Source organism: Chenopodium album, chromosome 11, assembly GCF_948465745.1.
Source record: "Chenopodium album chromosome 11, dcCheAlbu1.1, whole genome shotgun sequence".
In the NCBI taxonomy this organism is placed as follows: Eukaryota; Viridiplantae; Streptophyta; class Magnoliopsida; order Caryophyllales; family Amaranthaceae; genus Chenopodium; species Chenopodium album.
Genome location: NC_137844.1, coordinates 43,302,532 through 43,315,309, shown reverse-complemented (window position 1 = coordinate 43,315,309; position 12,778 = coordinate 43,302,532). Strand labels below are relative to the sequence as shown.

Here is a 12,778-nt window from a genome sequence, read left to right as displayed (position 1 = left end):
TTGGGCCTTTACAACCCACACCCAATGCCACCATGACCCACACCAAAATCCACGATGGAGTCAGATAATCCGTCAAAGTCAGACATTTGTCGGAGTTGGATTTTTTGTAGGATACGAGCCGACCCTCCTCCAACTCGGAGTTGAATTATTTTAACGGAGTCGAATTACTTTTTTCTCGGACTCGGAGCAGATTTTTTACCTCGGATTAGGGCGGAGTAGGGTCGGATCCGGACCGGATTACTATCCCTACTCGTGACTTGGCTAAAAATTTAGTTTTATATATTAGTTATATGATATGAACGTATGAGTTCTATTATTATTGATTTATTTACGAAAATGTGCCGGGGGTGCTCTTATTTTAGATATGAAAGTCGAGATTGTATGCGTCAAGCCGTCAATGCGCGTCCTTAATCTTCCTCTTTTGTTTTCAATTTTCTTTTCTGTTGAGCTTTTTACTTTTACGCTGCACCCCCTTTCTTTCTCCCCCATTGTAAGCGTACTCTGAATTCTCTATTGAAGCGGCGTCTGAGCTTTCTCTCCTCCGTTGATACATCTTCTGAGGTAAGGGTTTTATCCTTTATTTTTTTAGTCATTGCATATCAAGTTTCACAATCTAGGGTTTATTTTCACACTGTCGTCAATTTTAGTATAGGAGTCGATTTAGGGTTTATCTAAGGTGGACTATTGAACTTTTAGTTATAATTACTCAAGTTATGAAACATTCTAACGATTGATTTTGTAGTTCGATTTTTTCTGTGTGCAATTTATTTTGATTTTGGAGAATTTTATGCGATTTTTTCGACCTTAATTTTGATAATTTTTGATAATGGAATCAATATGGTTCTAATGTTTTGCAGACTTTTGTTTATAACCTTTAATGTAGGATAGAGCTATGAAAATTGACATTTTCTCGGGCGGCTGCCACTCTTTCTCTGATTTACCCCCTTTCACTGATTCGATAAATTAGTTTAGTTTACTTAATTTTCAATACAACATTAATTCCCGTTTAATGGCTGTGCATTTGCACGGATTCGATTATTAGAAGATGAATTATGGCTGAAAAGTGTTTTTGATTCTTGGATTGGTTTACTGGGATTGAGTTCTTGTAATCGGAACTCACCTATTGGTCATATTAAGTTATGAGGGGAATATCTCTCAAATACCGTGAGGCGTGAGCTTCTGTTCATTTACTCTTCCATATATTTTTATTACCTTACAACTACATTAAGTTTCTACTAGTGAATGTGAAATTGTGAACTAATTGCCAATAGATGCCTATTATCTTTTCGGCAAAAAAGGTAAAGGTACTAAGGCTCCATTTGGTAGGGCGTAAAATATTTTCGCTGAAAAGTGTTCTCTCATTTTACATTGTTTGGTTTGGTGTAAAACATTAAAATGTAAAACTTGGGGTGGAAAATCATTTTCCACCTTATTGAAAACATTTTTCCCCCAATTTAGAAGGAAAACATTTTCCATCATAAGTGGAGGGAAAACATTTTCCCTCACAATTGAAGTAATTGATGTTCAGTTCAACTAAACAATGAAAAATGCTTAAAATGAAAAATCTTTTTACATGCAACCACACAACGAAAAACCTTAATAAAAATGAATTTTCCAATGTAAAAGGTTTTCCATGAAAAACTATATTCATCTGAAAACGTTTTACACCCTACCAAATGGGGCCTAAGTAGCAGTAATTAGTAATTCTGTAATTGTCTAGTTTTTATAAGGTGTTAACCTCCTTGCATAAAATGTTGCCAATTTGTAATATTATACTGCACTATAGCTTGGAGTGAGCTTGAAGGAATCCAATCTTGATGACGCACAAGCATTTCGATTTTGGGGCAAGTTCATACTTCATAGTTGGAACTTGAAAGTAGAAAACTCAACTGTAGCAAGATAATGAAAACCATTAAAAGAAAATCAAAAGTGGCTCCTTGCTTAAAATGTTGACAATTTTTTTTATTCAATATTGATGACACATTAGCTCTTCAATTTTGGGGTAAGTTTGTAGTTGAAAGTAGAATAAATCAAACAGCTGCAAGATAATGGAAACCATGAGATGGAAATCGAAAGTGGCTTAATTCTTTGGTGGGAATTTTTCCCTCTAAAGTTCAATTGGTCTGGCAACAGATTTTGCTGCTTATTCGTTAAAAATTCTTTGCAGCAGATTAATAAAAAGAATATATGCCGAAAGTTTCCATAGTTTAGGGTATGGCTGTATGGTGTAGCAAATTTTTTGTGATCCATGCAGAATACTCAACACTGGCTTTACATAGAAGATTTTTTTATTAAAAATAACTAATAGAAATGAAAGAACTACTTGATAGGAGGACTCTTAATTGTTGTGTGTACTTAGTCACGGAGTATATAGCTGATTACCTTTTAAGTTTGATTAGTGGAAATGGCCAAATAAAAATTCGGATTCTTTATTAGTGCAGAGTATAGATTTTTCTTCTAGTTCATTCACCTCTGGCTGAAAAGGAATGCTTATTTTTCATGTTATAGTCCTTATAGAACCCTCTCCCAGTCAGGAAAAGATAGCATAATCATCTTACACGCAAGCTTCTAAAAGTCACGTGGTGTGTCATTCTTTATGAAATTTTTCTTTCCATTACTCCATTAGAGAACTAATGGAATGTTCCACTAATTTCCTCCCTAGATATATTATTCTGTTAACATGTGTCCATACCAGAATCTTGCTAAATGAATATCTCAGATTTGCACTTTGAAAATTGAGTCCTTGATTTTTCTCATTGCTTCTCAATGTGAAGATATTTTATGTTTGTGCCTGGAACATTGATTATTTTATTATTTGTAATTACTGCTAGAATTTTCCTTTCCTTTACTTTTGTATCTTCTTTTGTTGGTTGATTTACTTACACCTAGTGTGAGTTAACATATCTTGGTAAGATAAATTTCATGGGTCTCATTAATGGCATAAATTAAAAGTTTGCATGGTGCTCGATTTAATTTTTTCTATGTTTTTTAAGCTAGAGAAACCGAGTAGAACTCCTAAAAAAAACGTAAGGAAAATTTTCTGATGCTACTACGTGATTTAAGATTTTAATAATGTCGTTTCTTGAAAATTGTGCACAAAAATTAAATACGACATTTTATTAAGGGGTGAAGGCGTACTAATTTGATTTTATTTACTCCGTACATTAAAAAATAAAGGGTGTATAATAAATATCCTACATCCATTGTGAAGTTGTTCTAGAATGATTAAAATTTATCCTAAATAAATACGAAAAAAATCTTTTATACTATGTATAACGGTATAAATAGTTACTTTCTATCATAGTACGTACTTTTATGCTTTATTCATTAAGTCAACCTCTTTAAATTAGTTAAATTTGAATATTAATGTGTTAATTAATTATATTACCCTTATAAAAGTTCTCATTTTCCATATACATTGGAATCATATTAGGTTAAAAGTTATTTCAAATCAACTAAAACTTACAATACCTTAAAACTGTTTAAACACTGCTGTAGTATTATTGTAAATCAAATGTACACAAAAATTTTATGAAGTATTTCCGAAAAACTCCACTTACATTGTAATTATATTTTCATATGCTATTCAAAAGTGTCCATATAGAAGGGAAAATTATGGTCATTCGGTTTCACACTTTCAGGAGTTACACCCCTAATATGAAAAGCTGAGGCTTGTTTGCTCACCTTACAATAGCCTTCCGCACACTCGATGACAATCCTCATCGATATGCAAAATCTTTTGGATATGCTCCAAGATCTTAGAGTTCAAGATATTCAAATTTTATGGACACTACAACAGATAATAATAAAATTGGAAAGCTTATATCTTAGTGTAGCATCGACAAAGTTGAACACCATATAGTACATTGGCACATTAACTCAAAACTACTACGGCTTCTAATCTTGTTTTTCTACTAGTTTTCAGTAGTTAAAATGTATTAACTCATTTTTACAAATATTCACAAATATATACATGGATTGTGATTATTAAAATAGGGAGTAGACATTAGATCCCTTTAGTAAAGTTGTACTGTACTCCTATCAAACTCAACATTTTAAAGGTTGTTTGGTTGACATAAAAATTCAACTCTTTTTTCATGTGTTAGGTTTTCCTCCTGTGAAGCTTAATATTACCTAATGCAATTTTTTGACCTTTTGTTCGGGAAAATACAAGTTTATCTTCATGATAAATTTGAAGTGTTTATCTAAGGGTATAATTGTCCATTCACATATTTAAGCATGGATAAGTTTGTAATTTCAACAACACCGTTAAGCTTGAGGTAAGCCGTTAATGGAGGAAATTAAATTCGACAGCTTCACTGGGAATTTTAGAAGCTTCAATACAGAAATTCAAGCTTAGGGAAAAGCTTCAATGGAGGTAAATATCACCCTTACCCTATGACCTTGCCCTTAGTTTATCCCTTTCACCTTAGGGTTTTCGTTTAGTTCGGTGGCGGGTGGAGGGTGGGTGATCAAGGATGAAGAAGAAGAAGGTGGGAGGTGAAGGAAAGCTCTGGGTCCTTCAATGGCAGACCGGTGTGAATTAAGGGAGGAAGAAGAAGATGGGTGGAGGAGATGAAGGTGATGAAGGTTGGAGTTAACGCTGTCCATATTTAGATTTAAAGCTCAAAAAAGTTGAAAGAAATATTTTTTTAATACTCTGACGTGATTCCGAACACCTTATATTTAATATAATGCCATTAGATAAACGCCCTATGTTTATCATTAAGATGGACTTGGCTCCCCCCTCTGTTCTTACCCTTTTTAAAAAATGAACCTCTATATTTATTTTTATAGCAAGTTGCATTCCAACATAAATTACTCTCCTTATTACGAGTAAATTTTAAAGATTCCTAAAATTGTTTGGTCCCTAATATCAAAAATTAACATTCACGTAAATTTTTATTGACTAGAGAGGTTCGATGGTCTATTTTTCATAGTTTTTAAAAAGGTTAAATGCTCACAAATTTCCAATTTCCTCACTATGCCCCGAATTAAGTTCTTTTTATCGTTAACCAAACAAGCATTTTTATATTTATTCGACACAGCCCCCAAAACCCCAAAATACCCCTCCGCCATGTACTGTCGATTAAGTCGACATTCTCTCCCCAACTCCAAATAACAAAAATTACATAACAACATTTTGTTGGTTGAATCTAGCGTACTATTCAAAGAGTTTCAGCTTTCTCTCCTCCATTGAAGCAACTTCTGAAGTAAGATCTCCTTTTTTTAAATCATCAAATGTCAATTAATTTCACAATATAGTGTTATTAGTCAGTTTTATGACTTTTATCCAATTTAGGGTTCTTCTATGTTGGATTGATTATCAATGTAGCTTGTTACTTAAATGTTGTGGAATTGTGAATTTGCGATTGTTACTTGCTAATACCTGATTTATGCTTTTAGTTTCAAATAATAAAGATGTTAATGTTATATGTTTCATCAAATTTGTGAAAATCTAATTGAAGAGAAATGCCATTTGATGGTCCAAAAAACACAAACCTTTTCAAGAATTCGATTTTGAAATGTTGGTCATTTTGTCCTGTTATTGGATATTGATTACTACATTTATTGTTTTGTCTCAATAATGTTGTGCAAAAATTGGCATTATACTATTGATATTAGACTATTGACATAGATTGATAATTGCAACATTATCCCATATAATAGCGTTCCATAATTATAGGAATGAATGACCGATGATATTTCTATGTCTTTTTCACTCATTTTTTTTTTTAATGGATTAGATTAATTATTTAGCTCCGAGTTTCGTATGTTGTATTTATCTTTCTCTAGGAATACTATGTTTCAACACATTGAATCTTTGTACTTCTAGGCCTTTCTTGAAAAACCATGATTGGTTTGCCGAGATGATGTAAAAATCCGGTGTTTTGTCATAAAGGAGACGGTGAGCTAGGCAGTGCGAGATGGGAAACAAAAAGGAAAGAAAGGTCATTATTATTGATCAGAATGACGAAAATCCATGGTCGTGGTTACTTAACAAAGGTTTGGGAGCCTCATTCTTGTGCATCTCCCTATTTGCATTGTTAGTTAGGATAGCTGTTTCACTTCATCCTTACTCTGGTGCTGGAAATCCCCCAAAATTTGGCGATTTTGAAGCCCAGAGGCATTGGATGGAGATTACTACTAATCTTCCTGTTAAGGAATGGTATCGTAATAGCACTGCCAATGACTTGAGCTACTGGGGCCTCGACTACCCTCCACCGACTGCGTATCAGAGCTATGTTCACGGCATCTTCTTGAAGTCATTCCTCTCTGAATCTGTTTCCCTTTTCACTTCTCGTGGTCACGAGTCTTATCTTGGGTGAGTTGTTTCTGGCAGATTCCTCGAAGGATCCTTCAGTGGAAGACTAGAAGTTGCCTTTTGAACTAATTGTTTCTCCATTTCCTGTAGAAAGTTGCTGATGAGATGGATAGTCTTATCTTCTGACATATTGGTGTTCCTTCCCGCCGTATTTTACTTTGTTCTATCATATAGTGCTAGCCGCCCTCGTAGGCATCAGAGTGATGTAGCTTGGCTTGTGGCAATGATTTTAATGAATCCATGTCTTATTGTTATAGACCATGGTCATTTCCAGGTTCGTCTCCCCTTTTCCAGTCATAATTTTGATACTAAATGTTAATTGGTATTGACTCATCAACTTTATGTTATTTTCCAGTTTGTATTGATTAATCAACTTTATTTTATTTTCCAGTTTGTATTGACTCAACAACTTTATGTTATTTTCCAGTTCAACTGTATCAGCTTGGGTCTCACTATTGGTGCCGTTGCGGCTATTATCTCTAGTAGAGAGCTGGTAGCTTGTGCTTTGTTTACTCTTGCTTTGAGCCATAAGCAGGTGCTTCCTTATCCCTTAGTCCAGTGACCCCATGAGAGCAGGGCCTAAACTTGGTTGGCCCTGGCAAAACCAATCCAACCTTTTTTCTGTTTAATTTAAAGTGATGCGTAAGGGATTGGAATTTCATACTAACATTGGTCTAATGTTTGAGACCTCAATATTATGAATTTATGTCATGACTCAAAATTTTCCCTACCTGCTATTTTCCCAAACAATTATATTTTCTTTTTGGATGCAAGTTTGGCCACTGCATACAAAACTATCCAAATCCTTTGCTTGATATGCTCCAAAATTTAATCATTAATGCATGAAGTGCTTTTGAGTGACGACTTGGATTTATGCATTGCTTGTAAAGCCAAAAAGTAATTTAACAAGGATGCTGGTTATCCTTGTCTTACATGTTTGTTGTTAGCAACCTATTTCCCTTGTTTTTAGTTAATTTGTACTCAGAATAAAGTAGAAATTGGGCCGCCATTCTTCTTAAGAAAATGTAGCGTGCGCTTTAAAATATGAATTAGTTGATGACTTCATGTATTATAGGAGATACAAAGTGTAGAGAAAAAATTGATTTAAGTTTTAATTCAAATTTTCTTTGCTTAATTAAGAATGAGCCTTTGCATTCAATCCCTGTTTGGCATAGCCAAGAACATGTTAAGGTCTCTGCCTTAAAATTAAATTGACTTGTGTTACAGCCGTCTTTTCTTGTGTTTTGAAGTTGTTTAATTCATTGTTTCGACAGATGAGTGCATACTTTGCTCCAGCATTTTTCAGCCATCTCCTTGGTAGATGCTTAAGGCGTCGCAATCCTTTCCTTGAAGTGTCAAAACTGGCCTTGGTTGTCATTGGAACATTTGTTGTAGTCTGGTGGCCATATCTGCATTCAAAAGAAGCCTTTTTAGAAGTATAAAACAGTAAACCTTCTCATGCTCTTCTGCTAAGTTGATGTTAGATGGTATATATTGCTGTTTATACTTGCTCATAATTATGGATGAATGCAGAGTGATTTGACTGATCTCTTCTTTTTTCGCATGTAAACTCTTCGGTTTAATAAAGTGTGTTAAATAAGTGGAGGCATCATGCTTTTGCTTAATTGTTACATTTAAACTGCTGATACACATGATTATCTTATGATTTGTTTCTAATTGCCTTGTCGTATGCAAAGTATATAAGTTTCTTGGAGTTTCCACTTATTTTTGTAGGTTAAGAATATGTAATAGTTTGAAAGTGGTTTGACTCTGGCTTACATTTGATTGGATACTATCCTCTCTCCTTGAAACCTATGATGAAATTTTTCCTCCTTTTCCATTTGGAAGAAACCTCTAAAATGAAACATTAGATAAACAACACGTGTTGGTTGCAAATTGGGTTCTTGATGACAAACATTTTATAATATTGTGTGACCAACTGACTGTACTTCTAAATCAATAAAACCGTGGTCTTCTTATTAAATTTTTAAAATGTGCAGGTTCTGGCCCGTCTTGCTCCCTTTGAGAGGGGAATTTATGAGGATTATGTTGCCAACTTTTGGTGCACTACATCAATTCTAATTAAGTGGAAGAAAGTTTTTGATAACCAGTCCTCGAGGCTTATTAGCCTTGTAGCCACCGTGTCAACTTGTTTGCCTTCAATGGTTCAGCAAATAAAGGATCCAAGTAACAAAGGATTCCTCTATGCCTTACTTAATAGTTCCTTCTCATTTTATTTGTTTTCATTTCAAGGTAAGCTTTAATTCACTTTCATCTTATTGACCATTGCATTTTGATGATTTTAGCACTTATTATTGCTGAACATCTTATATTTGTGGCTATAATTCTGCAGTCCACGAGAAGTCAATTTTACTGCCTCTTCTGCCAGCAAGTCTTTTGGCTCTTGAAGAACCGTTGGTTTTCAGATGGTTAACTCATTTTGGGTTATTCTCGATGTTTCCACTCCTATGTCGTGATCGGCTTGTTTTGGCATACATTGCACTCTTCTCTCTCTTCTACCTCCTCTTTTATGCTCCCCGGAAGAAAGACTCAGGGAAGATCAGATCATTTGTCACCTTCAAATCATTAGTCACGAGCCTTCTTATTTTTTGCTCTTTCGTGCTCCACGTAGTTTACATGGTTATGAATCCTCCAAAAAGGTATCCTTTCCTATTTGAAGCTATAATTATGTCTGTTTGCTTCTCCCAGTTTGTTTGGCTTGCACTTTATACCAATACGAAGCAATGGCTGCTGCATAAACAGCCTACTTCATTAGAAAAGGATAAGAAACTTCGTTGATCTCGTTTATGATTGATTGTTTCTAATATGACATGTAAATATGCTGTTTTAATGATATATTGTTGATGAATATAAGTTTAAGCGTTACAGAAATTTCAGATTTGGAGCATCACGCTTTTTGATTTCTTTGTACAGACATACCCTGGCCTTGTTTCTTTAGTTCCAGTCAATTTATTGACAGTGTACTAGGCTTATCATCTTGTATGAAATTTCTATTCCATGTACATTTATAAACATCTCTATTTCACAAACATCCAAAGAGAATTAACCTTATGATGCTTGCCAACTTCTCTTAGTGACAATTGCTTGGTCGGATTATGACTATTTGCTTCCTTTAGCTATACTTCGAAGTATTGTGACAATTGAAGGTATTTATGCGGTTATGCCCTTGAAGTATAATTGATTCTCAGTTCAGTAAGAGTATAATTAGTGTACACTTGCAATCACAATGATCCTGTGATAAAGCTACAGACAATAGCCGGTTTGGTAGGTGTAGTAATGAAATTGTTTATGTATTTGCTTGAAGCAAGTTAGTTTTGAAGATAAGTAAAACTCAAACTGGTTGAGAGGAAGATCTATTGTCGACTTGTCATAGACGTAATGGTAAAACCTCAAACCGACGAGCTTTGATTGATAAAAGTTAGGATAGCCTTACTCTACCTTTAGTTGATAAAGAATAGGGACTAGCGGACTACCGACTTAGGATCTACAAATAACAATCCTGACCTAATCCTCAAGATTTTAACAAAACTAAACTAGTATATGTCGACAAATAGCTATGCCCGGCTGCCTCGTTTCCTCATTGTAAGTTGTGGACCAACTAGATGTTTGCAACTGGTAACTCCTACCCGTCCTAGACGAGTGCAAAATAACTCATAAAGAAAGAATGTGTACCCTGTTTATTTAATGACATAAAAATGATACGTAGAAGGAACGATGAAGAATGGAAGTCAAAAACCTGCTTCCTTACCAAATTCAATGCATTCGTTTCATCCATTCATCGCATTACATTCTTCAGTCAAAAGGGGCAAAACTTTAAATGTATAGTGACAACACCTTGCACATTCAATTTATGCAAAAACTAGCCGTGAATTACTCCGTATGTAATTTTCTCGAACATGGTTTTAATGATATACAAGTGCTCCATAACTATTTATTGACGTGGACAATGTTCGGATTATTGTATCTATTTACATAGTACTCCGTATGAGATTGATTTTTATTATATATTCGGAAAATAGTTAGTGCGGAGTACAATGTAATTGTTTACAGTTGCGATTTATTTTTTATCCTTATCTTGGACGTATACACAAAAGCTGAACCTTTTAAGGAAAGGCAAAATATGTATTGGAATTTTGTAATTGAGTTAACTAATTGTACTTATATATATATATATTTTTTTTTCTCCTGCAAAGTACTATTTCGACTGTTCTAGGTACACATAAATGAATACACGACCCGTATATCATCTACTACAGTTGGCTATTTCCTGCTAATGCAGATGATGCATCACATTTATAAAGAGAGATGAATGTTTTTATTTTATTTTTATTTTATATATTTCCGGATGACTAGTGATTGTATATGGTTGGGCCTGAGTTGTAGTTGTATTGTCCAATAAAAAAGCAGCAAACTCTTAATACGGACAGGAGATTAGGAGGGTAGCAAATCGCCAAATCCGCAAGCGGGGTAAACAGTTGGCCCAATTTCTATAGAATCTAATTGTTCATAGACTGTACCCAACTTGTATAGTGTATAATTAATTAATTATACCCCTTTTACCACGTATAAAATATTGATAGATCATTGAAATTGACACTTTACTTTATATTCGTGAATATTTACTACAAGTGCGTGCTTAACATTAATTACTTCATGTGAAAGTCAATTAGTTTAGCACAATACATCCACGCACAAAAAAATGTCAATTAATTTAGTTGATTAAACTTTTAGGCGTAGTATACCAATGCTTAAAACCTGAAATCAAATCATATACACATCATTAGTCTGTAAGACTCTTTCAACACCAAAAGAAAAAAAAAAATACTCATTTTTTCATTTTAAAAAGCTTTTAATTATTTTGAGCTCATTATATAGGAGGCGAATAGTGTATTGGTATTTAATATTATCAAGTAACATAATTCTAAATTATACGGAGTAATTAAAAAAAACTAATAAAATGTTTGGGAAATATAGAACCAATAATGCCTCTAATGAAACTTCACTCCAACATGTAAATTTGGTAATATAATGTTTCTTTCTACTAACTTATATAACGTGTGATGATTTCTACTCCGTATTTATTTTTATTTTTATTTTTTAAATAAAGAACTTAAATAAAGAATGAAAATTTAAATAAAATTTTAGGCAATTTAGTCATTACACTATGTAGGCCTACATGTCCATAACTACACAACTTTAAGGTTTTATTTATTTAAGAGGGGGTGGAGGTGAGGATTGAACCCAGCCTCGAGAAGATGGAGGGACAAACCTCCATAATCCTCTTATTATTATAGATTTTGGTAGATTTTATCGGCCATCTCCCATGATTAGTGTTGTCAAAACTTGACCCGATCCGAACCCGATTATTAACCAACCCATCTAAACCTGAAAAAATGGTGACCCGAACCCGACCTGACCCGACCTGAAACCAACCCTAGACCCGAGTTGACCCGAGTATGTGAGATACGAACCCGAACATGAACCGACCTGGAGATGACCCGACCCGAATGTAACCCGTAAATTATTGACCTGAACCCAATCCGACCTGAACCGAAATTGACCCAAACCCGTTTTAACCCGTCAAAACCCGACTTGAATTCAACCCGACCCGAATTTAACTCGACCTGTTACTAACCCGACTCGAAATTCAACCCGACCCGTTACAAACCCGACCCGAAATCAACCCGACCCAAATTCAACCCGACTTGTTATTGACCTGACCCGAATTTTACCCGACCTATTACTAACCCGACCCAAAATTCAACCCGGTCTGTGTAACACCCTAGAAATTCCTTTCTTTTAAAATACCTGTTTAAAACTTTATTCAGGAATATCTAACATATTACCGCCACCATGATAACGGCTAAGGCAACTATCAAAGACACATAGCGGAAAACTAATTTCAAACCCTTTCAAATCAAGTCAACTTAAAAAGTAAATCAACGAAAGTAAAGTCAAACCAAAGTCAAACGAAGTAAAATAAAATCAACCTACAACTTGGAACCATTATAGGCCCTTATTAAAACCAAACCAAATTCAAACCTTTTTTTTAGTCACGCATAATAATATTATCATAAACAATTAAAGCGATAAACACATCATAAACTTATGGAAACTAGCATGATACACTCTTCACTCATGTCCATTCATGAATATGCTTCAACACCTGAAAAGCTTATCTCTACCTATTTCCACTACTCTCCATTATAAATGGGTCATCATAGGGCCAAGATAAAGACAAGGCCAACCAAACACACAAAACACACAATCAGCAAAGCTGAGTACATAAGCGTAGTTAACACACTAACATACAATTCCCTTTCAACACACAACTTACCTTGTTGCATATGTTTTTCAAGAATACAACACTCAATAAAATTCTTACTAGACACTAAATAATTTATTTAGCATTGATTACGCATCGAACGGGTT

General features: G+C 34.3%; 1 protein-coding gene across 1 annotated transcript; it reads left to right on the top strand.

Moving 5' to 3' along the window:
• Positions 1-403: 403 nt before the first annotated feature.
• Positions 404-9,348, top strand: LOC145568912 (putative dolichyl pyrophosphate Man9GlcNAc2 alpha-1,3-glucosyltransferase). The gene is made up of 7 exons (XM_081628296.1): positions 404-561; positions 5,837-6,325; positions 6,416-6,599; positions 6,753-6,860; positions 7,600-7,761; positions 8,326-8,578; positions 8,679-9,348. The coding sequence occupies exons 2-7, from the start codon at positions 5,928-5,930 to the stop codon at positions 9,122-9,124; spliced, it is 1,551 nt and encodes a 516-aa protein (XP_081484422.1). The 5' UTR covers positions 404-561; positions 5,837-5,927; the 3' UTR covers positions 9,125-9,348.
• The last annotated feature ends 3,430 nt before the right edge of the window (positions 9,349-12,778 follow it).

Bases quoted from the DNA above. Each gene is read 5' to 3' on its own strand.
- LOC145568912 (XM_081628296.1), top strand. From the start codon at position 5,928: ATGGGAAACAAAAAGGAAAGAAAGGTCATTATTATTGATCAGAATGAC. The intron at 6,600-6,752 runs GTTCGTCTCCCC...GTTATTTTCCAG, and splicing joins TAGACCATGGTCATTTCCAG to TTCAACTGTATCAGCTTGGG. The intron at 6,861-7,599 runs GTGCTTCCTTAT...TTGTTTCGACAG, and splicing joins TTGCTTTGAGCCATAAGCAG to ATGAGTGCATACTTTGCTCC.